The sequence below is a fragment of the Ictalurus punctatus genome, chromosome 12 (assembly GCF_001660625.3).
Source record: "Ictalurus punctatus breed USDA103 chromosome 12, Coco_2.0, whole genome shotgun sequence".
Lineage (NCBI taxonomy): Eukaryota > Metazoa > Chordata > Actinopteri > Siluriformes > Ictaluridae > Ictalurus > Ictalurus punctatus.
The window spans coordinates 22,076,211-22,103,241 of NC_030427.2; the positions used below are offsets into that span (position 1 = coordinate 22,076,211).

A 27,031-nucleotide genomic window follows, 5' to 3' on the forward strand; every position below is an offset into this window, starting at 1 on the left:
AGAAATAACAGATGAGAAGGAAAGGACAGAGAGATAAAGAGAAAAAGAGAAAGGATAAATGGTAAGTTGTTTACTGTGGTCAGGACAGAGACTTTATTCCTCTTCGAGGAAGACGAGTCACGCCGCTAAAAACTAAACCTACAGTACACAATAACATACTGAACTGAAAAGCAGTCCTCTGCTGCTGTGTCACTGAGGAGAGCGATGCAGTGGAGGTCTGTGCCGCGTCTCTACTAATAATGAAGCTGTGACTTTAACTATCTACTGGAACTGTATGTTACTATAGTAACAGTTGTTTATAGACACTGCATTAATTTAGAACAGTGATTAAACTGACAGGAACTACCTGTGCATTATACGGTGTGAACGCACACCTTCCAGCCAATCAGAATCGAATATTCAGACAGACTATGGTATAAGTGATGATGTTTGTATATTGTATTTCACATTTTCTTTCACTGGTGTGAATGCTGTGTGCTCTGGTACGGAGTCTTCTCCATAAAGAACAGCTTACAGACTGCTGTTTGAATTAGTAGGCAGTGAGGGTTCAGTAGGCTGTGAGGGTTCAGTGGGCTGTGAGGGTTCAGTAGGCTGTGAGGGTTCAGTGGGCTGTGAGGGTTCAGTAGGCTGTGAGGGTTCAGTGGGCTGTGAGGGTTCAGTGGTCAGTGAGGGTTCATTGGTCAGTGAGGGTTCAGTGGGCTGTGAGGGTTCAGTAGGCAGTGAGGGTTCAGTGGTCAGTGAGGGTTCAGTGGTCAGTGAGGGTTCAGTGGGCTGTGAGGGTTCAGTGGTCAGTGAGGGTTCAGTAGGCTGTGAGGGTTCAGTGGTCAGTGAGGGTTCAGTGGTCAGTGAGGGTTCAGTGGTCAGTGAGGGTTCAGTAGGCTGTGAGGGTTCAGTGGGCTGTGAGGGTTCAGTGGGCTGTGAGGGTTCAGTGGTCAGTGAGGGTTCAGTGGGCTGTGAGGGTTCAGTGGTCAGTGAGGGTTCAGTAGGCTGTGAGGGTTCAGTGGTCAGTGAGGGTTCAGTGGTCAGTGAGGGTTCAGTAGGCTGTGAGGGTTCAGTAGGCAGTGAGGGTTCAGTAGTCAGTGAGGGGTCAGTGAGGGTTCAGTGGGCTGTGAGGGTTCAGTGGGCTGTGAGGGTTCAGTGGGCTGTGAGGGTTCAGTAGGCTGTGAGGGTTCAGTGGGCTGTGAGGGTTCAGTGGGCTGTGAGGGTTCAGTAGGCTGTGAGGGTTCAGTGGTCAGTGAGGGTTCAGTGGTCAGTGAGGGTTCAGTAGGCTGTGAGGGTTCAGTGGTCAGTGAGGGTTCAGTGGTCAGTGAGGGTTCAGTAGGCTGTGAGGGTTCAGTGGTCAGTGAGGGTTCAGTGGTCAGTGAGGGTTCAGTAGGCTGTGAGGGTTCAGTAGGCAGTGAGGGTTCAGTAGTCAGTGAGGGGTCAGTGAGGGTTCAGTAGGCTGTGAGGGTTCAGTAGGCAGTGAGGGTTCAGTAGTCAGTGAGGGGTCAGTGAGGGTTCAGTGGGCTGTGAGGGTTCAGTGGGCTGTGAGGGTTCAGTAGGCTGTGAGGGTTCAGTAGGCTGTGAGGGGTCAGTGAGGGTTCAGTAGGCTGTGAGGGTTCAGTAGGCAGTGAGGGTTCAGTAGTCAGTGAGGGGTCAGTGAGGGTTCAGTGGTCAGTGAGGGTTCAGTGGGCTGTGAGGGTTCAGTGGGCTGTGAGGGTTCAGTAGGCTGTGAGGGTTCAGTAGGCTGTGAGGGTTCAGTAGGCTGTGAGGGTTCAGTGGTCAGTGAGGGTTCAGTGGGCTGTGAGGGTTCAGTGGGCTGTGAGGGTTCAGTGGGCTGTGAGGGTTCAGTAGGCTGTGAGGGTTCAGTGGTCAGTGAGGGTTCAGTGGGCTGTGAGGGTTCAGTGGGCTGTGAGGGTTCAGTAGGCTGTGAGGGTTCAGTGGTCAGTGAGGGTTCAGTGGGCTGTGAGGGTTCAGTGGGCTGTGAGGGTTCAGTGGTCAGTGAGGGTTCAGTGGTCAGTGAGGGTTCAGTGGGCAGTGAGGGTTCAGTGGGCTGTGAGGGTTCAGTGGGCTGTGAGGGTTCAGTGGGCTGTGAGGGTTCAGTAGGCTGTGAGGGTTCAGTGGTCAGTGAGGGTTCAGTGGGCTGTCTCTGTCTACTATCTTACTTCTCATTCTCTCCTTCTCCTTATTTGTCTCTGTGCTCTCGCCTTCTCTTTATTTCTCTGTCCTCTCCCCTTCTCTTCTCTTTATTTCTCTGTTCTCTCTCTCTCTCTCTCTCTCTCTCTCTCTCTCTCTCTCTCTCTCTCTCTCTCTCTCGCCTTTTCTTTATTCCTCTCTCCCCACTCTTTTTCTTTCGCTCTTTATTTCTCTGTCTCCTCTCTGCTTTCTCTTCTTTTCTTGTCAGTCCAAAGGAAGACCAGAGTTATTTCAGTAACTCACTTCCAGCCGGAGCGCCGCATACCCACAGTGTGACAGTAAGGTCTGACATGCCTCCCACACTACAGCCCTGGTCATGACCCCAGTATTGGGAAAGTACGCTGTGGCGCCTGTACTCAATCAGAGCTGCTTCCTCTGCTGTCACATCAATTGCATTATTACTCCATCCAGGTTGTGGAGTAACGTTATTGAAATTCAGGAACTCTGATTTTAGTAGGAACACCTGCTCATTCATGCACTTATCCAATCAGCCAGTCACAGTGTGACAGCAGGGGAACGCCTGAAATCCTGCAGATACAGGTCAAGAGCTTCAGTTAATATTCACATCAAACATCAGAAGGGGGAAAATGTGGTCTCTGGGATTTTCATGATCCCGTGCCCACTGCAGCCACAGATTCAGGAGTGGAAGCTGATGTCTTCTGCTGTCGTGCGTTCTGCGATGCTTTTCCGCTCACCACGGCTGTAAAGACTTCCCGTAAAGAGTTCCCGTGAGCTCAAACCAGTCGAACATTCTCCTCTGACCTGTCTCATCGGCAAGACATTTCCTCCTCATACCTGCTGCTCGCTGGATGCTTTTTTTTTCTCGCACCATTCTGTGTAAACTCTAGAGAGTGTACTTGTGTATGTGTGTGTGTACGTGTGTGTATGTATGTATCTGTGTGACGTACGTGTGTATACACGTGTGTACGTGTGTTTGTGTATGTGCGTGTGTGTGTGTATGTGTGAAAATCCCAGCGGATCGTCAGTTTCTGAAATATTCGAACCAGCAAAGATCACATTTTATCCCCGATTCGATGTTTGATATGAACATTAACTAAAGTATTTTTTTTTAATTTCAAATTGTTTTCTCCAAACAAGTAGTTTTCATTTAAAACTTAGTAGCAGCATGCGAGACGTACTATTTGAGAAGCCAGTGGGGTGAAGCTGATCATGAAGCTGCACGTGGGATACCCTTAAGAATCGAACATTTGAATTGAACGGGAATTAAAATATTAAATTGAACACGTTCCTTGGTCGGTGATCAAGTGGTTACTGTGTTTATTGTCATTCTGAAAACAGCAGACAGTAGTGAAAATGAGGGGAAACCCCTCGTATGAGCAGCGTGATTAAGGATAAAGGATAATGTCTGAGTGTTCAGAGCTGAGGGATTTGACTGGTTAGATGACATCAGACTGCCACAGTGTTTTCAGTTCTGTCCCGCGCGAATACAAAGTCAACAAGGACAGGCTGATCGGCCCTGTGATAAGAGATTAAAAAAAAAAAAAAGGCTAAAGAAATAAGTGTCAGAACTCAACATTGCGCAGATTGAGAGTTTGATTAAACCACACTATAGATGTCTCTTCTGGTTATTTGTTTGATGATCAAGAAATAATTCCGTTCTTAAAATATCTCTCTTTTAATTATTCATAGCAGCAGTGGATCTTTTCTAAAGCCAGCACTCATTCATTAATATGCATCAATCCTGTGTGTGTGTGTGTGTGTGTGTGTGTGTGTGTGTGTGTGTGTGTGTGTGTGTGTGTGTGTGTGTGTGTGTGTGAAACTCTCTCTCTCTCTCTCTCTCTCTCTGTGTTTGTTTCTTTTCTCTCTCTTTCTCTTGCAGTCTCTCTCCCTCTCACCTTCTCTCTCTCTGTCTACCTGTCTGTCTCTCTGTCTGCCTCTATGTCTCCGTCTGTCTCTCTCTGTCTACCTGTCTGTCTCTCTGTCTGCCTCTATGTCTCCGTCTGTCTCTCTCTCTCTACCTGTTTGTTTGCTCGTTCTGCCATTCTGTCGGTCTCTCTGTCTGCCTCTCTGTCTCTCTCTCTCTCTCTTTGCCTGATTGTTTGCTCGTTCTGTCATTCTGTCTGTCTCTCTGTCTGTTACTCAGTCTCTCTATTCGCCCGTGTCTCTGTTTGTCATTCTGTTTATCTCTCTCTCTGTCTGTATTTGTTTCTCTCTGTCTGTCTATCGGTCTGTCTGTCTGTTTCTCTCTCTCTCTCTCTCGCTCTCTCTTTGCGCGTGTGCGAGCGTTTGTGGAGTGAGTGGTGTGGAAAGTGTGTGGTCTTTCGTGCCCACTGTGGCTTTAAATGATTACCGTCTTCGTACTGGGAAGTATGGCGACTCAGGGAGCTAATGCTCCAGATTCACTCACGCGGCGCCACGGAGTGAAGGTGGTGGCTGCGAGGAGTGTGGAGGAGTGTAGTTTGGCAGTTGGTGATGTAGTGGGTCATGAGTGTGTGTGTTCGAATGAATAACTCATTTGTACTGTTCCTGAGTGCAGTAGGGAAAGCGAATGAAGTGGGTGGAAAGGAAATAAACATACCTGGTTTATTTACCCCAGTACTACCCCTTTCTACCACCACTAAAGAAGTCACCATTTCAAATGTTCAATATGACTCTGTTCCCGTCCTGACTGTAAAACAAAACGTGATTGGTTGGAGCGAGACCGTGCTGCGATTGGTCAGTGCAATGCAGCAGTTATCCGACTGGCTTGAGTAGACGGTGGGCGGAGTCCAACTATTTGTGGATTTGTGTGCACTCTTGATGCTAGAAATGTTTCAAAATCCACAAACGCACAGGACGAGATCCATAAATGAATGCAGGTCAGAGTTGTGTTTGTGACATAAAAAAAAATTAGGGGGGGGGGGGGGGGGGGTACAGACAAAACTGTATGTATTTCATAAATTGCCATGTATTTCATTACTGAATGGGCTCATACACAAAATATAGCATAATTTAAAGCTCAATAGCATTTTAAGGGAATGACGTAAAGTCACACAACCAACTGTAAAGTGTTCATGTAGGTGTCAGCTATAATGCATACCTTTTTAGATTTTTGATATTTAACAAGATAAGCTATTAAATCGCCATGCATTTCACTATCAAATGAGCTCATACACAAAATATAGCATAATTTAAAGCTCAGTAGCTTCTATATAATATAATATAAAGCTTAATAGCATTCGAAGAGAATGACTTTGTGTCAGTAGACAAAAATGTTGAGTCTTGACCTGACTAGACAAAGACGTGTTGAACTTGATGAAATAAACGTCAAGAAATCCGATATGCTAACCTGTGAGATTGACGAAAGTAACAGCACTGATTGCCGAGAGGCTCCGGTTAATACTCAGAGGAGTGGTGAGTCTCATTCAGAATGATAGCATGTTAATGGACACGGACCAGGTTGGTTTTAAAACACGTCTGAAGGGGGAAAACCATGACAAGAGCATGGTTTTGCAACAGGCCAAATAACGTGGACAATAAAAGTAGTGAGAGCGAGTGCTCTGATTCCAGTCTCTGTTTGCTCTCAATCCACCTGGTCAGTCAGTACGTTTACATGGACAACAATAATACAATATTACTCTCTCTCGCTCGCTCTCACTCTCTTTCTCTCGCTCTCTGTCTCTCTCTCTCTGTCTCTCTCGCCCTTGCTCGCTCTCTCTCTCTTGCTTGCTCTCTCTCTCTCTTTCTCTGAGATGGTTTTTAGTCATTTTCTCCTTGCTGGTCTTCTCCCAGGTGACGTTTCGTACCAGAATCTACCACTGCAACATTAACAGTCAGGGAGTGATCTGCCTGGACATTCTGAAGGACAACTGGAGCCCAGCGCTTACCATCTCCAAGGTGCTGCTGTCCATCTGCTCTCTCCTCACAGACTGCAACCCTGGTAAGATACACGACCCCCTGAAGACGTTCACATGATCCTGATTGTCCCTGTGACTTGTTATGTGAGCAAAATGTTGCCGCATGATCAGGTAATTTTAACGTTAATGCTCATAAGCATCTCTTAACCTTGGACTCCTTTAACTGTGAGCTAGAGCATGTTTAAAGCTACATATTACGGTTCTTGTGAAGTCTGTCTGAGGTCCTTCATCATAAACCAAAACAGAGCATGTTTAACAGAAGCCAAAAGCCTCGAACTGTTATTTACCGTGTAATTGACTGCGATCCTGGATTCAGTCTGATTCAAGATTCCCAGCGCTGTCGCTTTGCTGTTCTGAAATTGCTTTAATCTGTATTATGCCTGAACCTGATCGCCTTTTTGGCTGAACATGTCTGTGGGTTGGTTGAGTACAGAGTATTGGTATGTGGTTGACCTGAGCATAGAGAAAATGCAGTGCATAAGCATTATACCATCATCTATGAGCAATAGTGTCATGATGAGATAATCGCATACTGTTATACAGTGGTTTTGTTTTTTGTTTTTTTTACTAGGGTATTCGATATGACTAATATTGGCACCCTTGGTAAATATGCGCAAAGAAGGCTGGGAAAATTTGTCTTTATTGTTTAACCTATTGATATTTTGTTCAAAACATTCACAAAAATACTCTGCTCTCATGGATATCAAACAATTGCAAACAAAACACAGGTTTATCAAAAAAAAAAATCTTTAAAATAGGTGTGCAACAATTATTGGCAGTATAATTCCTATTGATAAGTATATCATATTGATATTGATACAAGTATATTCCTATTGATGGCATATTTAGTACAACTGGGTGACTAGGAACAAGAAATTGTTCAACCATGACTTCCTGTTTCACAGCAGTATAAAAATGAGGTAACACACAGGCCAAATTCCCTTAGTCATTCATAACAATGGGTTAGATCAAGGAATATAGCTGTGATGTGCGGCAAAAGGTTGTTGAGCTTCACAAAATGGGAAGAGGCTATAAGAAAATAGTACAAGCATTGAAAATGCCCATTTCCACCATCAGGGCAATAATGAAGAAGTTCCAGTCAACTGGAGATGTTATAAATCAACCTGGAATTGGACGTGTGTCTGTATTGTATCAAGGCACTGTGAAGAGGATGGTTCGAGTGGCCGAAAAAATCTGCAAGGATCACAGCTGGAGAATTGCAGAAATTAGTTGTGTCTTGGGGTCAGAAAGTCTCCAAAATTACAATCTGAAGTCACCTACATCACCACAAGTTGTTTGGAAGGATTTCAGAATAAAAAGCCTCTACTCTCATCCAAAAACAAACTCAAGTGTCTTCTGTTTGCCAGACACTACTGGAACTTCAAATGGGATCGGGTTCTATGGTCAGATGAAACCAAAATAGAGCTTTTTGGTAATAAACACCAGAGGTGGTTTTGGCACACACTGAGAGGTAGCCATATGGAAAAGTACCTCATGCCCACGGTTAAATATGGTTTTGGCCCTTTAATGTTTTGAGGCTGTTTTTCTGCTAGAGGACCTGGACATTTTGTTCGGATACATGGCATCATGGACTCTTATCAAATATCAACAGATATTAAATGAAAACCTGACTGCATCTGTCAGAAAGCTTAAAATGGGCCGTGGTTGGATCTTCCAGCAGGACAGTGATCCAAAACATACATCAAATTCAACACACAAATGGTTTACTGACCACAAAATCAAGGTCCTGCCATGACCATCCCAGTCCCCTGACTTGAAACCCAAAGAAAACATGTAGGGTGAACTGAAGAGGAGAGTCCACCAGCGTGGACCTTGAAATGTGAAGGATCTGGAGAGATTCTGTATGGAGGAACGGTCTCAGATCCCTTGCCATGTTTTCTCCAACCTCATCAGGTGTTATAGGAGAAGACTCAGAGCTGTTATATTGGCAAAGGGAGCTAGCACAATGTGTTGACTAAAAGGGTGCCAATAATTGTTGCACACCTAGATTTAACAATTTTTTTTTTTTTTTTTTTCTGATAAACCTGTGTTTTGTTTGCAATTGGTTGGTATCCATGAGAGCAGAGTATTTTTGTGAATTTTTTTTTTTTTTTTTTTTTTTTTTTTTTTTTTTTTTTTTTTTTAACAAAACAGCCTACCATAGGGGACTTGGGACACAAGGCGGGGGACACCCTGGATGGGATGCCAACCCATCGCAGGGCACAATCACACATGCTCACACACTACGGACAATTCGGAAATGCCAGTCAGCCTGCAACGCATGTCTTTGGACTGAGGGAGGAATACTTGGAGGAAACCCCCGAAGCACGTGGAGAACATGCAAACTCCGCGCGCACACAGAGAGCAAAAGCCTAAAATAACATGTAAAGCTGACTTGTCAGGCAATTGTGACAGGTGTTAGCTCACTATTACTTGCTAGACTATTCAAGTGTGTTTTTAGCCTAGATGAGGAAACTGACAAATGTGTGCTACATATAGTTAGCTCTAGAGTTACTGCCACCCTTGGAAAAAATAACAAAGGTTATGAAAATATATGCATATTGTGTGTGTGTGTGTGTGTGTGTGTGTGTATATATATATATATATATATATATATATATATATATATATATATATATATATATATATATGGCAAATGATGGTTAAACAAAAGTACTAAATGGAGGCGTGCCAACATGTGGTTTATTTAGCTATATATTTTTGGTAATGATTATATATTCTTAGAATATATTTCCTTCAATTAGTGTTTACATTGTGGTCATATTTCCAGTGTGAGACTAAGCTAATTAACAAGAAAAACATTTCTTCATTACCGTTTTTAACCCAGCTATACCAAGGGTGCCAGTAATTCTAATTCTAGAGCTGACAGTATTCAGTCTGTCAGGACCTTTATGATAATTAATTACTTTCAACAAGTTGAATGAATCTATGAACATAAAGGTGACTGTTAATCAGTTAAATTAGGTCAAGCTTTAAAAAAAAAAAAAAGATAAAATATCTTTTATTTTTTAATTATTGAGTCAACAAACAAATAATAAGCTGATGTTCCTGAGCTGGTGAGGGTCACCCTGACAGTGCTGTATAATGATTCAGTCAGTGCTATAATAATGATTCAGTCAGTGCTGTATAATGATTCAATCAGTGCTGTATAATGATTCAGTCAGTGCTATAATAATGATTCAGTCAGTGTTGTATAATGATTCAGTCAGTGCTGTAATAATGATTCAGTCAGTGCTGTATAATGATTCAGTCAGTGCTGTAATAATGATTCAGTCAGTGCTGTATAATGATTCAATCAGTGCTGTATAATGATTCAGTCAGTGCTATAATAATGATTCAGTCAGTGTTGTATAATGATTCAGTCAGTGCTGTAATAATGATTCAGTCAGTGTTGTATAATGATTCAGTCAGTGCTGTAATAATGATTCAGTCAGTGCTGTGTCGGGTCAGGATTGGCACTAGATTTGTGTCATACATCATACGGCAAAACATAACCAAATTTACACACACAAGAAGTAAACAAATGAGAGAATAAACAAATGGGAGTCAAATTTAGGGTCCGTATATCGCAGTAAGAGGAAAATTTGTTTATCTTCGGAATTTGTTTATCTTTACCCAGTAGTGAAGTTGTTTGAATTAGAGGACTTATGATAGCTGACTATTGACTAATGGAGGGTGTTTGTGGGATTATTTGTATTTTTGTGTTTCAAACACTGTTATATTGGGTGAAGAGTGAATTATTCAAGGCGCCTGCTTACTCTTGGTATATATTCATGGCACTGTGTTTTGAGTAGCATTCTAACACTGTATAATCATGCCTAATGGAAATACACACAATTGAATTGAACACAGGTGATAGATTTGTTCTTTATGCTGTATTTTATGCAGAACAGCATCTATCAAAACAAGTTTTCATTCTGAAATATTGATATAATAGCAGCATTTAATTACATTCACATTTTGTCAAATATTACCATAGTTTGTCAGTACACAATTGGTGTCATTAGTATGTTTGAATAATATTAAGTGTGCATTATGGAGATTTGGACATGATGATTATTATTATAAACGTGTACTGACCTATCACTCATAGCCACGAGATTGATCCCTGAGGAAAAGCGCAGTACAACTCGCGTTATGAAAGTAGCTTGCAGTAGCATTTTTCTACCACAGAGGGCGAAATTCCAAAATCTTCATTCCTGTAGCTATTCGCTACGAGACATTTAACTTGCATTCAGCTGGACCACGTGGTTGCTTGCAGGTTTTTCGCTTTTCTCTTTTCTCTTTCATAGAACTCTTGACCGGTGAAAGGAATTCTGGGATGCTTTCCCTGAGAGAAATAGTCACAATCCTGCCGTCATATGTGAACAAAATAAGTTCCATGCTGATAAAAATATATATATATATATATATATTGCATAGCCTTGTAGCACACAAGTGCAGTGTACTCAAGCAGAGGGAGTGATATGTTCATCCTAATAGTGTACATGTTGAATGTTTCCCCCCGTTCCTGTTTCATCCCTTACTCATAGGGCATAGGCTCTCAACGCAGGGTTGAATAGGAACATCCGCCCTTCCCCCTGCGCTGTACGCCCGTTCCCCCTGAAGGTGCTATTCATGCAGAAAAGATCAATGAGACACAGCTTATTAAAGGGGGCCAGGGTGCAACGACAGTTAATTAACCCTCACAGGCCTTTTGTTCCCCCATCACACACCCCCTCACAGCACTATAGTGGGCTGCTGAGAAGCCACATTAAGGCACCTTTGATTTTGGGGTCAGTGATTAGTGGTGTGGATTTGGCTAGGGAAAGCTGATCTGATTTGTATTTATCACAAGGTTCCCACGATATGGAGTTTGTTTACCCAGCCTCTTCATGACAACAAAGTATTCCAAAAGCTCTCAAACAAAGCAGCCATAGCACCTCTGCTATGAAGAGCTTCCCCGTGGCCCCTCTTAACCTGTTCATCACTATTGAGGGGGGAAAAAAAATAGATGAACACCTCCAATTGAATTGATCTCGGTCATGAACAATGAGCCTTGGTTTTAATGCACAACATTGTTTTAAAAGATGTTATATAATGCTTTTAAACTTTTAAACATTTCAGCCAGGCAACCATTTCCAATTACACCTTTATGATCACAGGACAAATTGAATTTTAAGAAGAAAATTTATTCGTGCCATTAGGGCTTTTTATTCCTGAACTGTCAACTCACCCAGATGTAGAAACGCTGTATATTAATGTAACAGCACTTCCTGGTTTGATTCAAATGCGCGTTATTTGCACTTTGTTTTTAATTATTCAGTTTTAGATGAACCTCTTTTCATTTCAGTTAGTTGTAAAACAACTGACCGTGTAATATTAACTATAACAGACATGATACTGGTTGATGGTGCTTTTCACCATCGTTTCACCATGCGATTTATAAAAACCAATGCACTCACTGTCCACTTGCCACCTGTACACATGCAATTATACAATCAGCCAATCACATGGCATGAAATCATACAGATAAAGGTCACATCAAACATCAGAATAATGGAAAATCAACGTGATCTCGGCGTCTTTCACAGTTGCAGGGTTGGTGGTTCCAGACAGGCTGGGTTGAGTATTTCAGAAACTGCTGATCTCTAGATTCTACACAGAATGGTGCGAAAACCAAAAAACATCCAGAGAACATTGGTTCTTTGGGCAAGAAACGCCTTGTTGATGAGCGAGATCAGAGGAGAGTGGCCAAGCTGACAGGAAGGTCACAGTAACTCAAATAATCACTTTTTTAAACCATGCTGAGTGGAAAAGCTTCTCAGAACACACAACGTTCTGAGCTTTCAAAAAAGCTCAGGCACATGGGCTACAACAGCAGAAGAGCACATCAGGTTCCACTCGTTTCAGCCAGAAACAGGGATCTGAGGCTACACTGGACACAGACTCATCCAAACTGGGCAGTTGAAGATGTTTTTCCACTGTTCTTCAACTGTTCCAGTGGTTATTATTGCATGATTAACTATGTGAATGTACAGGTGTTCCTAATACAATGTATCTCACAGACCCCCATGATTATAGCAGATTTGACTTGATCTAACGATACTCTTACTGCCGCTTCTACACCCGAGCTAATGGTCCTTCCTTGTCTTCTTCTCCACAGCCGACCCTCTGGTGGGAAGCATCGCCACACAGTACCTGACCAACAGAGCAGAGCACGACAGGATAGCCAAACAGTGGACCAAGCGCTACGCCACATAGACCTTCCCATGATACTTCAAAGCTCCATACCTTCCCCTGTCCCACCCTTATCCCACAACGAACTGTCCTTCGTTTCTTGTTGACTTGAACGCTTTTTTTATACAGTGTATGCATACTAAGAGCAAGCTGATCAGGATTGTACTTTTTTCCAATACACTGAATGTTGGCATGGTCATCAAAAGCTTTATTATTTGTAATGGTATATTGCTATTATGACCGTTCTGCTATTGTTTTGCATTATTGAGAAGTGCACTGCCTAAATGACTGGAGTGCATTTCATATCCAGCGTTTTTCCTTGGGCTCGGCAGTGCGTCCATCATCACCGAGCGAGTGGAAGATGTTCAAGACGAAGTGATCACTGAAACCTTTTTTTTTTTTCTTTCTTTCTTTCATGAAACGGACATTCTTTCCCCCATAAACGATTGTTTTAACTCGGCTCCCCTGTCTGTTAAGTTGTATATGTGGAACACTATGGCACTGGCCTGTTTATCTCAAATACGTCGTAAAAGTTCAGCAGCCTGCAGCTTGCCCCGCGCAGCCAATGGCAGTTTGTTGTAAAATGCACATAGTGAGAGAAAATTCGACTGATACTCTGTAAGTAACTGAGTGAATAAATGATGTGTTGAGCTGAAACGTGGTTGGGTTGGTCATGTTTGTGGGGTTGTTCTGCCTTATTAATATTCTCTCTCCTTCCCAGACCATGAATAATTCTCTTCCTGTTCATCACAAGCATGATGTTTTTTTTTTCGGTCCGCTCTTATTGAGAGCTCGGAATCGGTGCTATCTTGAAGCGAGTAATGTTTTTTATCAGACTTTCTATCTAGTGTGAGTGTTTTGGACTGGCGAAAATTTTCTGTGTGCCTTTGATATAAAAAGAATAACTAAAAGAAACCAAGATAAATCAGGTTGGAAACTTTTCTACCTATATTGCGAAATTTTAACCTATTAATTAAAAGAGGAAAAACAATAAGAACCATTTAGGGGGGAAAAAAAAGTGAAAAATAAAAAAAATGTACAGTAAGCTGGTTGCAGGTCAATGGTAGCTCAGTGGTTAAGATTGTGGACTTCCTGTTCAGAAGGTCATGAGTTCAAATCCCAGTGCTACCATCCTGCCCCAACGGGGCCCTTAAGTCGGATGTAAGTCTGATGTAAGTTGTATAAGGGCGTCGGCCAAATGCTGTGAGTGTATTTGGAGCTGTTCATTATTCCCTCCACCCTGATTAAAGGCCCAGTTGCAGCTGAAGAAAAAACAGCCCCAAAGTATGATGCTTCACCGTGGGGATGACTTTCTTTTGGTGATGTGCTGTGTTTTTTTGTGCCAAACATATCTTTTGGTATTATGGCCAAAAAGTTTGGTATGTTCAGAATATTAGACATTATTCCACATAGTTTTGGAGATTGGATGTATTTATTTATTTATTTATTTGGTTTAAAAAGGCTTCTGTCTTGCCACTCTACCCCATAGCCCAGAGATGTTTAAATAATTTGGGAGATTGTTGTCACATGTATGGAGCAACTAGTATTTGCCAGAAATTGCTGCTATATTCTTTTATTGTTGCTCTAGGCCTCTTTGCAGCCTCACTGACCAGTTTTCTCCTGATCTTCTCATCAATTTTAGAGGGACGTCCTGTTCTTAGTAGTGTCACTGTCCTGCTATATTTTCTCCACTTGTTGATTATTGTCTTTAGTGTTCCATGGTATATCCAATGCCGTACCTGCTTTGTACGCTCTTTACAGCCCATGGCTTTTCCAGTGGGATGTTACAGAAAAGATGTCAGGAAAATCCTATATGAACAGCTGAACTTTATTCGGGGGATAATCAGTCACTTTAATTGATGGCAGGCGTATACTACTTAGTATTTAACATGAAATTGGTTTATTCTGAACACTTCCACCTTCCCAAATATAAAAGGGTGTGCATACTAACGCAACCAGGTTATTGTTTTTCGCTTTAATTAATAGGTTAAAATTTTACACTGAAGGCAGAAAAGGTTCTGACATCATTCATGTTGATTTAATTTTTTTTTTTTACATCACAACAACCTGCCATTTTAACATGGCTGTGTAGACTTTTTAGATCCACTGTATGTGATCTAAGCTCGTAAAGGTGCTTTCATCTTCGAGTAACCCTCAGAGACATTAAGTATGTTGAGATGTACATTGATGCACTGCCATCTCAATTTTTTGTAAAAAATGAACTAAGAAAAATTAAAACGTGAACAGAACCACTTGGGGCAAGCTTTTGAGTACAGCAAGACTAAAGCATTCGCCATATCATCTGGAGAGCATGAGTTCCGTTCCCAACAATGCCACAGACACCCATCCAAGACAGCAGAATTGGCTGTGCTATACTCTCTGTCCTGTCAATCACAGCCAATCATGGGCATCTGTATGTAGAAGAGGGTTGATAGCACTTTCCTCCAAGTGTGCTACGCAGCATGAGCAGCACTTTGAAAAGATGTGAATGACTTGGCTTCATGTGTCTTGAAGGAAGCACATGATAGCCTTCACCCTCCTCGGTTGGTAGCTGTCTTATGACATGGAAGACCTGACTGGTGGGTGGGATCTGACCAAGAGAAAATTGGTTGGAACAACTAAACAATTGTAATTTAATGACTAATTTAGTGTACAGAACGCTTAACATCTGTATTACGAGATGACAAGATGGGCTTGTATGTCCTCTTGGGGAAGTTTAAGGGGCTGCCTGGGGGGTGGGGGGGGGGCATTTTCCATATCAAAACTTTCCTTTCATTTGAGTGAGTCACTAAGAATATGCACGGGGTCAAACAATAAACATGCATTCATCTTCATGCACATATTCCCACCTAGAACTGCATTTACATTGATTCATTTGGTATACAAACAATGCAGAATACAAACCAAGCACATAGTCAATTTTAGAAGTACATAGACATGCAATTAATACTACAACCCCAATTCCGAAAAAGTTGTGACAGTATGGAAAATGCAAAAAAAAAAAAAAAACAGCAAAAAGCGTCATTTGAAAATTCAGTTCACCCTGTACTATATTGAAAACACATTATTTGATGTTTAACTTTGTGAGTTTTATTTATTTTTGAAAATATACACTTTCAAATCTGATGACTGCAACACACTCCAAAAAAGTTGGGACAGTCGACTGTTTACCGCTGTGTAACATCACCTTTTCTTTTAATAACACTTATTAAGAGTTTGGGAACTGAAGACACCAGTTGGTTAAGTTTAGCAAGTGGAATTTTTCCCCATTCATCCATTATGCATTTCTTCAGCTGTGCAACTGTGTGGGGTCTTCGTTGCCTTATTTTGCGCTTCATAACGCGCCACACATTCTCAATCAGAGTCAGGTCAGGACTGCAGGCAGGCCATGCTCGCACCCGCACTCTCTGATTACACAACCATGCGCTTGTAATCCGGGCAGAATGTGGTTTGTCCTGTTCTGGATGGCAGCACATGTTGCTCCAAATCGTGTACATATCTTTCTGAATTAATGATGCCCTCACTGACACGCCCCCATACCATGACAGATGTTGGCTTTTGGACCTGATGATGATAACAGCTTGGATGGTCCTTTTCCTCTTTGGCCCGGAGAACACGACAGCTGTTTTGAAATGTTGACTCGTTGGACCACAAAAGACGATTCCACTGTGCTACTGTCCATCTCAGATGAGACCGAGTCCAGAGAAGTCGGCGGTGCTTCTGGACAGTGTTGATGTATGGCTTCTGCTTTGCATAGTAAAGCTTTAACTTGCATCTGTGGATGCAGCGGCGATTGGTGTTAACTGACCAAGGTTTACCAAAGTATTTCCGAGCCCATGTCAGGATATCCATTACAGACTCATGACGGTTTTTAAGACAGTGACGTCTGAGGGGTCGGAGATCATGTGCATTCAGAAGTGGTTTTCAGCCTCGCCCTTTACGCACCGAGATTTGACCGGATTCCTGGAATGTTTTAATTATACTGCACACTGTAGAAGGTGAAATGTCCAAAATCCGACCGATATGTCTTTGGGCAATGTTGTTCTCAAAGTCTTGGATTATTCACTGACGCATCTGTTGGCAGATTGGCGAGTCTCGACCCATCCTTGCTCTTGAAGGACTAGGCCTTTTTTTGGAGGCTCCTTATATACTATGACTAGACGATTGTCTCACCTGTTTCACATCAACTTCTTATTTCAACTCCTCACATCGCTATTAGTCCTAAACTGCCCCGTCCCAACTTTTTTGGAACATGTTGCATGCATCAATTTCAAAATAAACGTTTACTTTAAAAAAAAACTGCAGCTGATTAACTAAAACATCAAATACGTTTATACGTTTTGTTGTTTAAATACAAGTCAAAGTACATTTACAAGTCCCCCCTATTAGTTTTTATTAGTATTTTCAATACGGTCCCAACTTTTTCGGAATTGGGGTTGTATATAGTAGAACTCATTTAAAGGTAAGAATGCTACTTTGTTTACTGCTGATGCTGTGAGCAGCCATGTTGATTTGACGTTGAGGAAGCATCAGTTTGAGTATTGAGAAGCACCCAAGGGTTGATGAGTTCGCCCGCTAGTTCCCGAGTAGGAATTTCAACTTGAGGGGGAATTTTCCTTAGTTTTTCCTGGTTGGCGGTCTGGAATTACCAGTTACGACCTGTAGTTAAACGCAGCATTACTCCTTACATAGCACACTTCAGAGGATTGTGCTTCTCTCAGAATAAAGATATCATCTACATGTTATTATCTGCACTGATATTGTACTGAATCATTTCTCTTTCAGAATAATGTTATACCCAGTTTCCTGTTAGAGCCTGACTATCCGTTCATTATCTCTGAGCAAACAGCTGGCTAAGTGCACACTACCACGTTGGGATTACTTAGAGCAGTTCTCAGGGCCTCCCAGGTGGTCCACTTTTTGTTTTATGTTTTTTAAAATCCAAACTCACACAACACAGGTATAGTGTAATAACGTGGACCGTCTGGCAGGCCCAGAGGACCAGTTTGAAAATGACCGACTTTGCACAGAGATCACACTGGAAATTTTGTTCAGGTGCTTCCTCAAGCCAGGCGCTTCATATGAGCTATAAACAAGCCATGTCTGATCGTCTGCTACACGTAATGCGAGCAGACAGCGAGACAGGCAGGAAACAGATTGATTGACTACTCCCTTCACCAGCGTGTGTGTGTGTGTGTGTGTGTGTGTAACAGAGCGGAAAGCCCTTGAAACCCATCCTGTTACAAATGCAAAGAACTTTGATGGTGGAGGGGGAAGAATGAGCGGTGGCAGAATCATGGGTAAATAGGGCAGTTCCTGCAGTGGCAAAAAAAAAAAACCCCTCTACCAGCTTAGTCAGAGTGAGAAATTCTAGCAATGCACTCATTCTAGTAATGATTTACGAGTTACAAACACCAAGTATATCTTATATTGATGTCAATTATTTACAATGCAGAATATTGGAGATTAGAGACACAAAAGAGCTTCACATGCTTGAGGATTCTCCTGATTGTATGTCTCAGCAAATAAGATTGTTTGTCCGAGAAGGACGAAAAAATTTCCCTTTTGGTTTCGTATTTACCGAGACCAGTTATTGGAACGTGTTCATCTCACCTTTCTTCCATTTTAAGTCAAATGAACCTTACAGTCTCTGTAATGTAACTAATTAAGATAAACAATTTTAACAAAATAAGTGTTCGTTAGAGAGAGAGAAAAAAAAATGAAATAGTGTTTTGACCTGAGTGGAACTTAGGAGTTAAATTATCTTTCAGAGGAACTTGCCTTGAACCGTGTCTTGTTTCCCTGGGGTATAAATTCGAGGTTACACCCATTTAACATCTCTTTGTCAACACAAACTACAACACAAATTGGGTTATGGATAGAAAGAAAAAAAAACCTGCATAAGCACTTAAAAGTACCTCTAAGCAGATTAGGGCCTTGACACAAACTTTAACATGTCTCCACAAACTGCGTTTGCAAAGATTGTGGTTGTTAAGCGTCAAAATCGACTGTTAAATATCATTAGATGAGCCCCAAATCACTTCTGGTCAAACTTTTTGGTCATGCACATTTGCGACAAAAGACATATGAGGTCATTTGAGGTAAAGCACCTGATACCTCATGTGTCACTAGTGTTTTGTGGCTGTTTTGTGGCGTGTACTCTTGGGAACACTGATGGAGTCATGAATTCTGCTAAGTACCAGGATATCTCAGCCAAAAACTTGGTTGCCTCTGCCTAGAGGTTAAGACTTCTCCATAAATATAGCTTTTTTCAGGTTGAAAAGCCAAACATCCTTCCAAATGAACACAGAAATGGTAAAAGAAACACAAAATCAGTGTGTAAAAAAAGCAGGAAGTCCACGTGTGGACTTGTGAACGTGCCCCAAATGTTGATTTTGTCTACGATCCTATGGCAACCTTGTTAGACATTACAGGAAGAGACTCCATATGACATAATACACACTACAACTATACGTGTGTAAAAATATGAGCATGTCTCTGGTCAAAATTCACGAGCATCTCCTAGTTCTTCACAGGGGAAAGGAGCTGGGATTCGAGTAAGCGTAAATGACAAGTCACTGAAGCTTATGACCGCTGTTTACTGCTATAAGCAATCGTTACACACTTCTCATCTCAAACCATATTGAGTTATGTTGATGTTCATCTTACATGGTACTTCACTTTTATATATGACTGTATATCCAAAAGTATGTGGACATCTGACCATCACAGTCATATATGATTCTTCCACAAACTGCTGCTACAAAGTTAGAAGCACACAACTGGCTAGGATGTCTTTGTACGCTGTAGCATTGCAATAGAAAGAGGCCTAAACCTATTCCAGCAGGATGATGCCCCTGTCCACAAAGCCAGCTCCATGAAGACATGATTTGCCAAAGCTGGTGTGGAAGAATTTGAGTGTCCTGGACAGATCCCTGACCTCAACCCCAGTGAACACTTTTAGGATGAACTGGAACACTGACTGCACCCTAAACCTCCTCATCCAACATCAGTGTCTGATCTCACTAATGCCCTTGTAGCTGAATGATCACAAATCCCCACAGCCACGCTCCTAAATCTAGTGCCAAAATCTGGAATGGGATGTTCGACAAGTGCACGAGTGTGATGGACAGGTGTCCACAAATATTTGGCCACATAGTCTGGCATTAGTAGCAGTAATTCAGAAATCGTTTCCTTTCTACCAGCATGTAGTAGCTGGAAAAGATAGTCTACCAGTTTGACCAGCTCGGCCTGTGCTTTGGCAGCTGATAAGATGTCAGATTAAGATGGATTTCTTTTTCAGAAGGGCAAATAAATACATTAATAGATAGACAGATAAATAAATAAACAGTAGCCTATACCACACAGCTGAAAACTGCAGAAACAAATTGAAAGACACCTGACCATTATACCCATATGTGCTCATTCCAAAACCATGGCCATTAACATGGAGTTGCTCTCCCTTTGCTCTTATAATAAGCTCCACTCTTCTGGGAAGGCTTTCCACTAGATTTTGGAGTGTGATTGTTAGGATTTGTGATCGTTCAGCTACAAGAGCATTCGTGAGGTCAGGTACTGATGTTAGATGAGGAGGTTTAGGATGCAGTCTGTGTATCAGTTCATCCTAAAGGTGTTCAGTGGGGTTGAGGTCAGGGATCTGTCCAGGACACTCGAGTTCTTCTAGTCCAACCTTCACTAAGCATATCTTCATGGAGCTCGCTTTGTGCACAGGGACATCAGGCTCCACAACACCACAGCACCAAACTGACTGATTTAAGCCTGATTATATTTGAGACATTATCTGGTTGTAAATAATTATTATTGATTGTATAGCGTAAATAGTGTGTGAATACTTCTACAATACGGCATCTCTTCTGTTCTTTTATATTCCTTCGTGCTGCTATGCTGATCTAAATTTCCCCTACGGGGGATTAATAAACTTATCTCATCTTATCTGATCTTATCTTATGCTGGAAGTTTGCGCTTCTTAGATCCAGTGAAGGGAAATTCTAATTCTAATTCTACAGCAAACGAAGACTTTCTATCGCCTACAGTTGTGTGCTTCTCCCTTTGTGGGAACAGTTTGAGGAAGAACAACATATGAATGTGATGATCAGGTGTCCACATACTTTAGGCCACGTAGTGTATATGCTTTGTGTACTTAGTTATAAATGTTCATACTAAGTACTAATTATAGCTATTAATCCGAGTTATGTTTTTGAGGTAATACTAAAGAAGCACAACTTTAAAAATACTTTAAAACTTATATATATATATATATATATATATGTTATATATATATATATAACATATTGCTCGGCTGATAGATTTGGGGTAAATACATGAAGGCAAAGACGAGCTAATTGACTTCCACGCGTGGCTCATCTCTCTTTACTTAAATTAAAAAAATGGTTACTTTCGAAATGCTACGTCGAGAACGTGAAAGAGAAGCGCCTGACGTGCCATAAACGCGTATAAGCGGTTTATTCGCCTGACACGGCCTGTAAAAGGACAGTTTCCGTGCTGCCGCTGTGGACTTGCGCCGGATCGCCACGGTACTTCCGCTCGGCGCGAGGGCGATTACAAACACGCGCGTCCAGGCGACGGAAGAGGCTCGCGCAGACACAAAGAAAGGTAGCTTGGCTCCATCTTTTTTTATGTATATATATTTTATAACAAAGCGTCTTGTTATTTTAAATCAGCGAACGGTTTCACAGTTTATCGTTAACCGTTCGTGGTGAAATCGAGAGAGAGAGAGAGAGACTCAGACTCGGGTCTGTTGTTGTTGGACAGTCGCGTGCTTGAGCACGAGACGCCGCGAAGAAACCTAGCACTCGCTCTATTCGACGCCGTTTAGTTGTCTGTTTGTTTGTTTTGTAGTCGGTAGAGCAAACGAAACCTTGCGTGGCGGCGAAAGTTTGTTGAACTCGAGGACGGAGGAGGAAAAGTGAAGCGAATTGTGTGTGTGTATGCGCGTGCGGCGTCGCCCAGTCGGTTATTCGGTTCAGCCTGCTAGCTTTTAATCGGTGTCACTTTGTAGCGTTATTTTTGGCGTCGAATCGGTTGTTTTTGTTTGTGTTGACTCCTAAACAACACCGGCTTCCATTCCAGAGCAAACTCAGGGGTCAGTAGGCTAATCTCGGTTTAGACTACTGGGTTATGAAATGAATCATCAACTCTTAGATAACAGTGCTGTTTAATTTCTCTGTGTGTCCCCCTCTATCTGTGTGTGTGTGTGTGTGTGTGTGTGTGTGTGTGTGTGTGTGTCCGTCCCTCTATCTGTGTGTGTGTGTGTGTGTGTGTGTGTGTGTGTGTCCGTCCCTCTATCTGTGTGTGTGTGTGTGTGTGTGTGTGTCCGTCCCTCTATCTGTGTGTGTGTGTGTGTGTGTCCGTCCCTCTATCTGTGTGTGTGTGTGTGTGTGTGTGTGTGTGTGTCCGTCCCTCTATCTGTGTGTGTGTGTGTGTGTGTCCGTCCCTCTATCTGTGTGTGTGTGTGTGTGTGTCCGTCCCTCTATCTGTGTGTGTGTGTGTGTGTGTGTCCGTCCCTCTATCTGTGTGTGTGTGTGTGTGTGTGTCCGTCCCTCTATCTGTGTGTGTGTGTGTGTGTGTGTCCGTCCCTCTATCTGTGTGTGTGTGTGTGTGTGTGTGTGTGTGTGTGTGTGTGTCCGTCCCTCTATCTGTGTGTGTGTGTGTGTGTGTGTGTGTGTGTGTGTGTGTGTCCGTCCCTCTATCTGTGTGTGTGTGTGTCCGTCCCTCTATCTGTGTGTGTGTGTGTGTGTGTGTGTGTGTGTGTGTGTGTCCGTCCCTCTATCTGTGTGTGTGTGTGTGTGTCCGTCCCTCTATCTGTGTGTGTGTGTGTGTGTGTGTCCGTCCCTCTATCTGTGTGTGTGTGTGTGTGTGTGTGTGTGTGTGTGTGTGTCCGTCCCTCTATCTGTGTGTGTGTGTGTGTGTCCGTCCCTCTATCTGTGTGTGTGTGTGTGTGTGTGTGTGTGTGTGTGTCCGTCCCTCTATCTGTGTGTGTGTGTGTGTCCGTCCCTCTATCTGTGTGTGTGTGTGTGTGTGTCCGTCCCTCTATCTGTGTGTGTGTGTGTGTGTGTGTGTGTCCGTCCCTCTATCTGTGTGTGTGTGTGTGTGTGTGTGTGTCCGTCCCTCTATCTGTGTGTGTGTGTGTGTCCGTCCCTCTATCTGTGTGTGTGTGTGTGTGTGTGTCCGTCCCTCTATCTGTGTGTGTGTGTGTGTGTGTGTGTCCGTCCCTCTATCTGTGTGTGTGTGTGTGTGTGTGTGTGTCCGTCCCTCTATCTGTGTGTGTGTGTGTGTGTCCGTCCCTCTATCTGTGTGTGTGTGTGTGTCCGTCCCTCTATCTGTGTGTGTGTGTGTGTGTGTGTGTGTCCGTCCCTCTATCTGTGTGTGTGTGTGTGTGTCCGTCCCTCTATCTGTGTGTGTGTGTGTGTGTCCGTCCCTCTATCTGTGTGTGTGTCCGTCCCTCTATCTGTGTGTGTGTGTGTGTGTCCGTCCCTCTATCTGTGTGTGTGTCCGTCCCTCTATCTGTGTGTGTGTGTGTGTGTGTGTGTGTGTGTCCGTCCCTCTATCTGTGTGTGTGTGTGTGTGTGTGTGTGTGTGTGTGTGTGTGTGTGTGTGTGTGTCCGTCCCTCTATCTGTGTGTGTGTGTGTCCGTCCCTCTATCTGTGTGTGTGTGTCCGTCCCTCTATCTGTGTGTGTGTCCGTCCCTCTATCTCTGTGTGTGTGTGTGTGTGTGTGTCCGTCCCTCTATCTGTGTGTGTGTGTGTGTGTCCGTCCCTCTATCTGTGTGTGTGTGTGTGTGTGTGTGTGTGTGTGTGTGTGTGTGTGTGTGTCCGTCCCTCTATCTGTGTGTGTGTGTGTGTGTGTGTGTGTGTGTGTGTCCGTCCCTCTATCTGTGTGTGTGTGTGTGTGTGTGTGTGTGTGTGTCCGTCCCTCTATCTGTGTGTGTGTGTGTGTGTGTGTCCATCCCTCTATCTGTGTGTGTGTGTGTGTGTGTGTGTGTGTGTGTGTGTGTGTGTGTGTGTGTGTGTCCGTCCCTCTATCTGTGTGTGTGTGTGTGTGTGTGTGTCCGTCCCTCTATCTGTGTGTGTGTGTGTGTGTGTGTGTCCGTCCCTCTATCTGTGTGTGTGTGTGTGTGTGTGTGTCCGTCCCTCTATCTGTGTGTGTGTGTGTGTGTGTGTCCGTCCCTCTATCTGTGTGTGTGTGTGTGTGTGTGTCCCTCTGTGTGTGTCCCTCTGTGTGTGTCCCTCTGTGTGTGTCCCTCTGTGTGTGTCCCTCTGTGTGTGTCCCTCTGTGTGTGTCCCTCTGTGTGTGTCCCTCTGTGTGTGTGTGTGTCCCTCTGTGTGTGTGTGTGTCCCTCTGTGTGTGTGTGTGTCCCTCTGTGTGTGTGTGTGTGTGTGTCCCTCTGTGTGTGTGTGTGTGTGTGTGTCCCTCTGTGTGTGTGTGTGTGTGTGTCCCTCTGTGTGTGTGTGTGTGTGTGTCCCTCTGTGTGTGTGTGTGTGTGTGTCCCTCTGTGTGTGTGTGTGTGTGTGTCCCTCTGTGTGTGTGTGTGTGTGTCCCTCTGTGTGTGTGTGTGTGTGTGTGTGTCCCTCTGTGTGTGTGTGTGTGTGTGTGTCCCTCTGTGTGTGTGTGTGTGTGTGTCCCTCTGTGTGTGTGTGTGTGTGTCCCTCTGTGTGTGTGTGTGTGTGTCCCTCTGTGTGTGTGTGTGTGTGTCCCTCTGTGTGTGTGTGTGTGTGTGTGTCCCTCTGTGTGTGTGTGTGTGTGTGTGTCCCTCTGTGTGTGTGTGTGTGTGTGTGTCCCTCTGTGTGTGTGTGTGTGTGTGTGTCCCTCTGTGTGTGTGTGTGTGTGTGTGTCCCTCTGTGTGTGTGTGTGTGTGTGTGTCCCTCTGTGTGTGTGTGTGTGTGTGTGTGTGTCCCTCTGTGTGTGTGTGTGTGTGTGTGTGTGTGTGTGTCCCTCTGTGTGTGTGTGTGTGTCCCTCTGTGTGTGTCCCTCTGTGTGTGTGTCCCTCTGTGTGTGTGTCCCTCTGTGTGTGTGTGTGTGTGTGTGTGTCCCTCTGTGTGTGTGTGTGTGTGTGTGTGTCCCTCTGTGTGTGTGTGTGTGTGTGTGTGTCCCTCTGTGTGTGTGTGTGTGTGTGTGTGTGTGTGTCCCTCTGTGTGTGTCCCTCTGTGTGTGTCCCTCTGTGTGTGTCCCTCTGTGTGTCCCTCTGTGTGTGTGTCCCTCTGTGTGTGTGTCCCTCTGTGTGTGTGTGTGTGTGTGTGTGTCCCTCTGTGTGTGTGTGTGTGTCCCTCTGTGTGTGTGTGTGTGTCCCTCTGTGTGTGTGTGTGTGTCCCTCTGTGTGTGTGTGTGTGTCCCTCTGTGTGTGTCCCTCTGTGTGTGTCCCTCTGTGTGTGTCCCTCTGTGTGTGTCCCTCTGTGTGTGTCCCTCTGTGTGTCCCTCTGTGTGTGTGTCCCTCTGTGTGTCCCTGTGTGTGTGTGTGTCCCTGTGTGTGTGTGTGTCCCTGTGTGTGTGTGTGTCCCTGTGTGTGTGTGTCCCTGTGTGTGTGTGTCCCTGTGTGTGTGTGTCCCTGTGTGTGTGTGTGTCCCTGTGTGTGTGTGTCCCTGTGTGTGTGTGTGTGTGTGTCCCTGTGTGTGTGTGTGTGTGTGTGTGTGTCCCTCTGTGTGTGTGTGTCCCTCTGTGTGTGTGTCCCTCTGTGTGTGTGTCCCTCTGTGTGTGTGTGTGTGTGTGTGTGTCCCTCTGTGTGTGTGTGTGTGTCCCTCTGTGTGTGTGTGTGTGTGTCCCTCTGTGTGTGTGTGTGTGTGTCCCTCTGTGTGTGTGTGTGTGTGTCCCTCTGTGTGTGTGTGTGTGTGTGTGTGTCCCTCTGTGTGTGTGTGTGTGTGTGTGTGTCCCTCTGTGTGTGTGTGTGTGTGTGTGTCCCTCTGTGTGTGTGTGTGTGTGTGTGTCCCTCTGTGTGTGTGTGTGTGTGTGTGTGTGTCCCTCTGTGTGTCCCTCTGTGTGTGTGTCCCTCTGTGTGTGTGTCCCTCTGTGTCCCTGTGTGTGTGTGTGTGTCCCTGTGTGTGTGTGTGTGTGTGTCCCTGTGTGTGTGTGTGTGTGTGTCCCTGTGTGTGTGTGTGTGTGTGTGTGTGTGTCCCTCTGTGTGTGTGTGTCCCTCTGTGTGTGTGTGTGTGTGTGTCCCTCTGTGTGTGTCCCTCTGTGTGTGTCCCTCTGTGTGTGTGTCCCTCTGTGTCCCTGTGTGTGTGTGTGTGTGTGTGTCCCTGTGTGTGTGTGTCCCTGTGTGTGTGTGTCCCTGTGTGTGTGTGTCCCTGTGTGTGTGTGTGTCCCTGTGTGTGTGTGTGTCCCTGTGTGTGTGTGTGTGTGTGTGTGTGTGTGTCCCTGTGTGTGTGTGTCCCTGTGTGTGTGTGTGTGTGTGTGTGTCCCTGTGTGTGTGTGTGTGTGTGTGTGTCCCTCTGTCTCTGTGTGTGTGTGTGTGTGTGTGTGTCCCTCTGTCTCTGTGTGTGTGTGTGTCCCTCTATCTGTGTGTGTGTGTGTGTGTGTGTGTCCCTCTGTGTGTGTGTGTGTGTGTGTGTCCCTCTGTGTGTGTGTGTCCCTCTGTGTGTGTGTGTGTGTGTGTGTCCCTGTGTGTGTGTGTGTGTGTCCCTGTGTGTGTGTGTGTCCCTCTGTGTGTGTGTCCCTCTGTGTGTGTGTCCCTCTGTGTGTGTGTCCCTGTGTGTGTGTGTGTGTGTGTGTGTGTCCCTGTGTGTGTGTGTGTGTGTGTGTCCCTCTGTGTGTGTGTCCCTCTGTGTGTGTGTCCCTGTGTGTGTGTGTGTGTGTGTGTGTGTCCCTGTGTGTGTGTGTGTGTGTGTGTCCCTGTGTGTGTGTGTGTGTGTGTGTCCCTGTGTGTGTGTGTGTGTGTGTCCCTGTGTGTGTGTGTGTGTGTGTCCCTGTGTGTGTGTGTGTGTGTGTGTCCCTGTGTGTGTGTGTGTGTGTGTGTCCCTGTGTGTGTGTGTGTCCCTGTGTGTGTGTGTGTCCCTGTGTGTGTGTGTGTGTGTGTGTGTCCCTGTGTGTGTGTGTGTGTGTGTCCCTGTGTGTGTGTGTGTGTGTGTCCCTGTGTCTGTGTGTGTGTGTGTCCCTGTGTGTGTGTGTGTCCCTGTGTGTGTGTGTGTCCCTGTGTGTGTGTGTGTCCCTGTGTGTGTGTGTGTCCCTGTGTGTGTGTGTGTGTGTGTGTGTCCCTGTGTGTGTGTGTGTGTGTGTGTGTGTCCCTCTGTCTCTGTGTGTGTGTGTGTGTGTGTGTGTGTCCCTCTGTCTCTGTGTGTGTGTGTGTCCCTCTATCTGTGTGTGTGTGTGTGTCCCTCTATCTGTGTGTGTGTGTGTGTGTGTGTGTCCCTCTATCTCTGTGTGTGTGTCCCTCTATCTGTGTGTGTGTGTGTGTGTGTGTGTGTGTCCCTCTATCTCTCTGTGTGTGTCCCTCTATCTGTGTGTGTGTGTGTGTGTCCCTCTATCTGTGTGTGTGTGTGTGTGTGTGTCCCTCTATCTGTGTGTGTGTGTGTGTGTGTGTCCCTCTATCTGTGTGTGTGTGTCCCTCTATCTGTGTGTGTGTGTCCCTCTATCTGTGTGTGTGTGTGTCCCTCTATCTGTGTGTGTGTGTGTCCCTCTATCTGTGTGTGTGTGTGTCCCTCTATCTGTGTGTGTGTGTGTCCCTCTATCTGTGTGTGTGTGTGTCCCTCTATCTGTGTGTGTGTGTGTCCCTCTATCTGTGTGTGTGT

At 44.3% G+C, this 27,031-nt stretch overlaps 2 protein-coding genes across 3 annotated transcripts in view; both read left to right on the forward strand.

Moving 5' to 3' along the window:
• Window positions 1-12,929, forward strand: part of LOC108272957 (ubiquitin-conjugating enzyme E2 E2) — a 71,494-nt gene extending 58,565 nt beyond the window's left edge. The window contains exons 5-6 of the mRNA XM_017481851.3: window positions 5,908-6,055; window positions 12,199-12,929. Of these exons, the coding sequence (XP_017337340.1) occupies window positions 5,908-6,055; window positions 12,199-12,296 (246 nt within the window). The 3' untranslated portion in view covers window positions 12,297-12,929. The remainder of the gene's footprint in view (window positions 1-5,907; window positions 6,056-12,198) is intronic.
• Window positions 12,930-20,748: 7,819 nt separating this feature from the next.
• The window catches only part of ube2e1 (ubiquitin-conjugating enzyme E2E 1), a 33,494-nt gene continuing 27,211 nt past the window's right edge, over window positions 20,749-27,031 (forward strand). Inside the window, exon 1 of one of the 2 annotated variants that reach the window (XM_017481852.3) lies at window positions 20,749-20,906. The gene's annotated coding sequence lies outside the window, so the exon portion shown is untranslated. Of the gene's footprint in view, window positions 20,907-21,183; window positions 21,397-27,031 lie in introns of those variants that run through there. The other variant, XM_017481853.3, reaches the window with a different exon arrangement.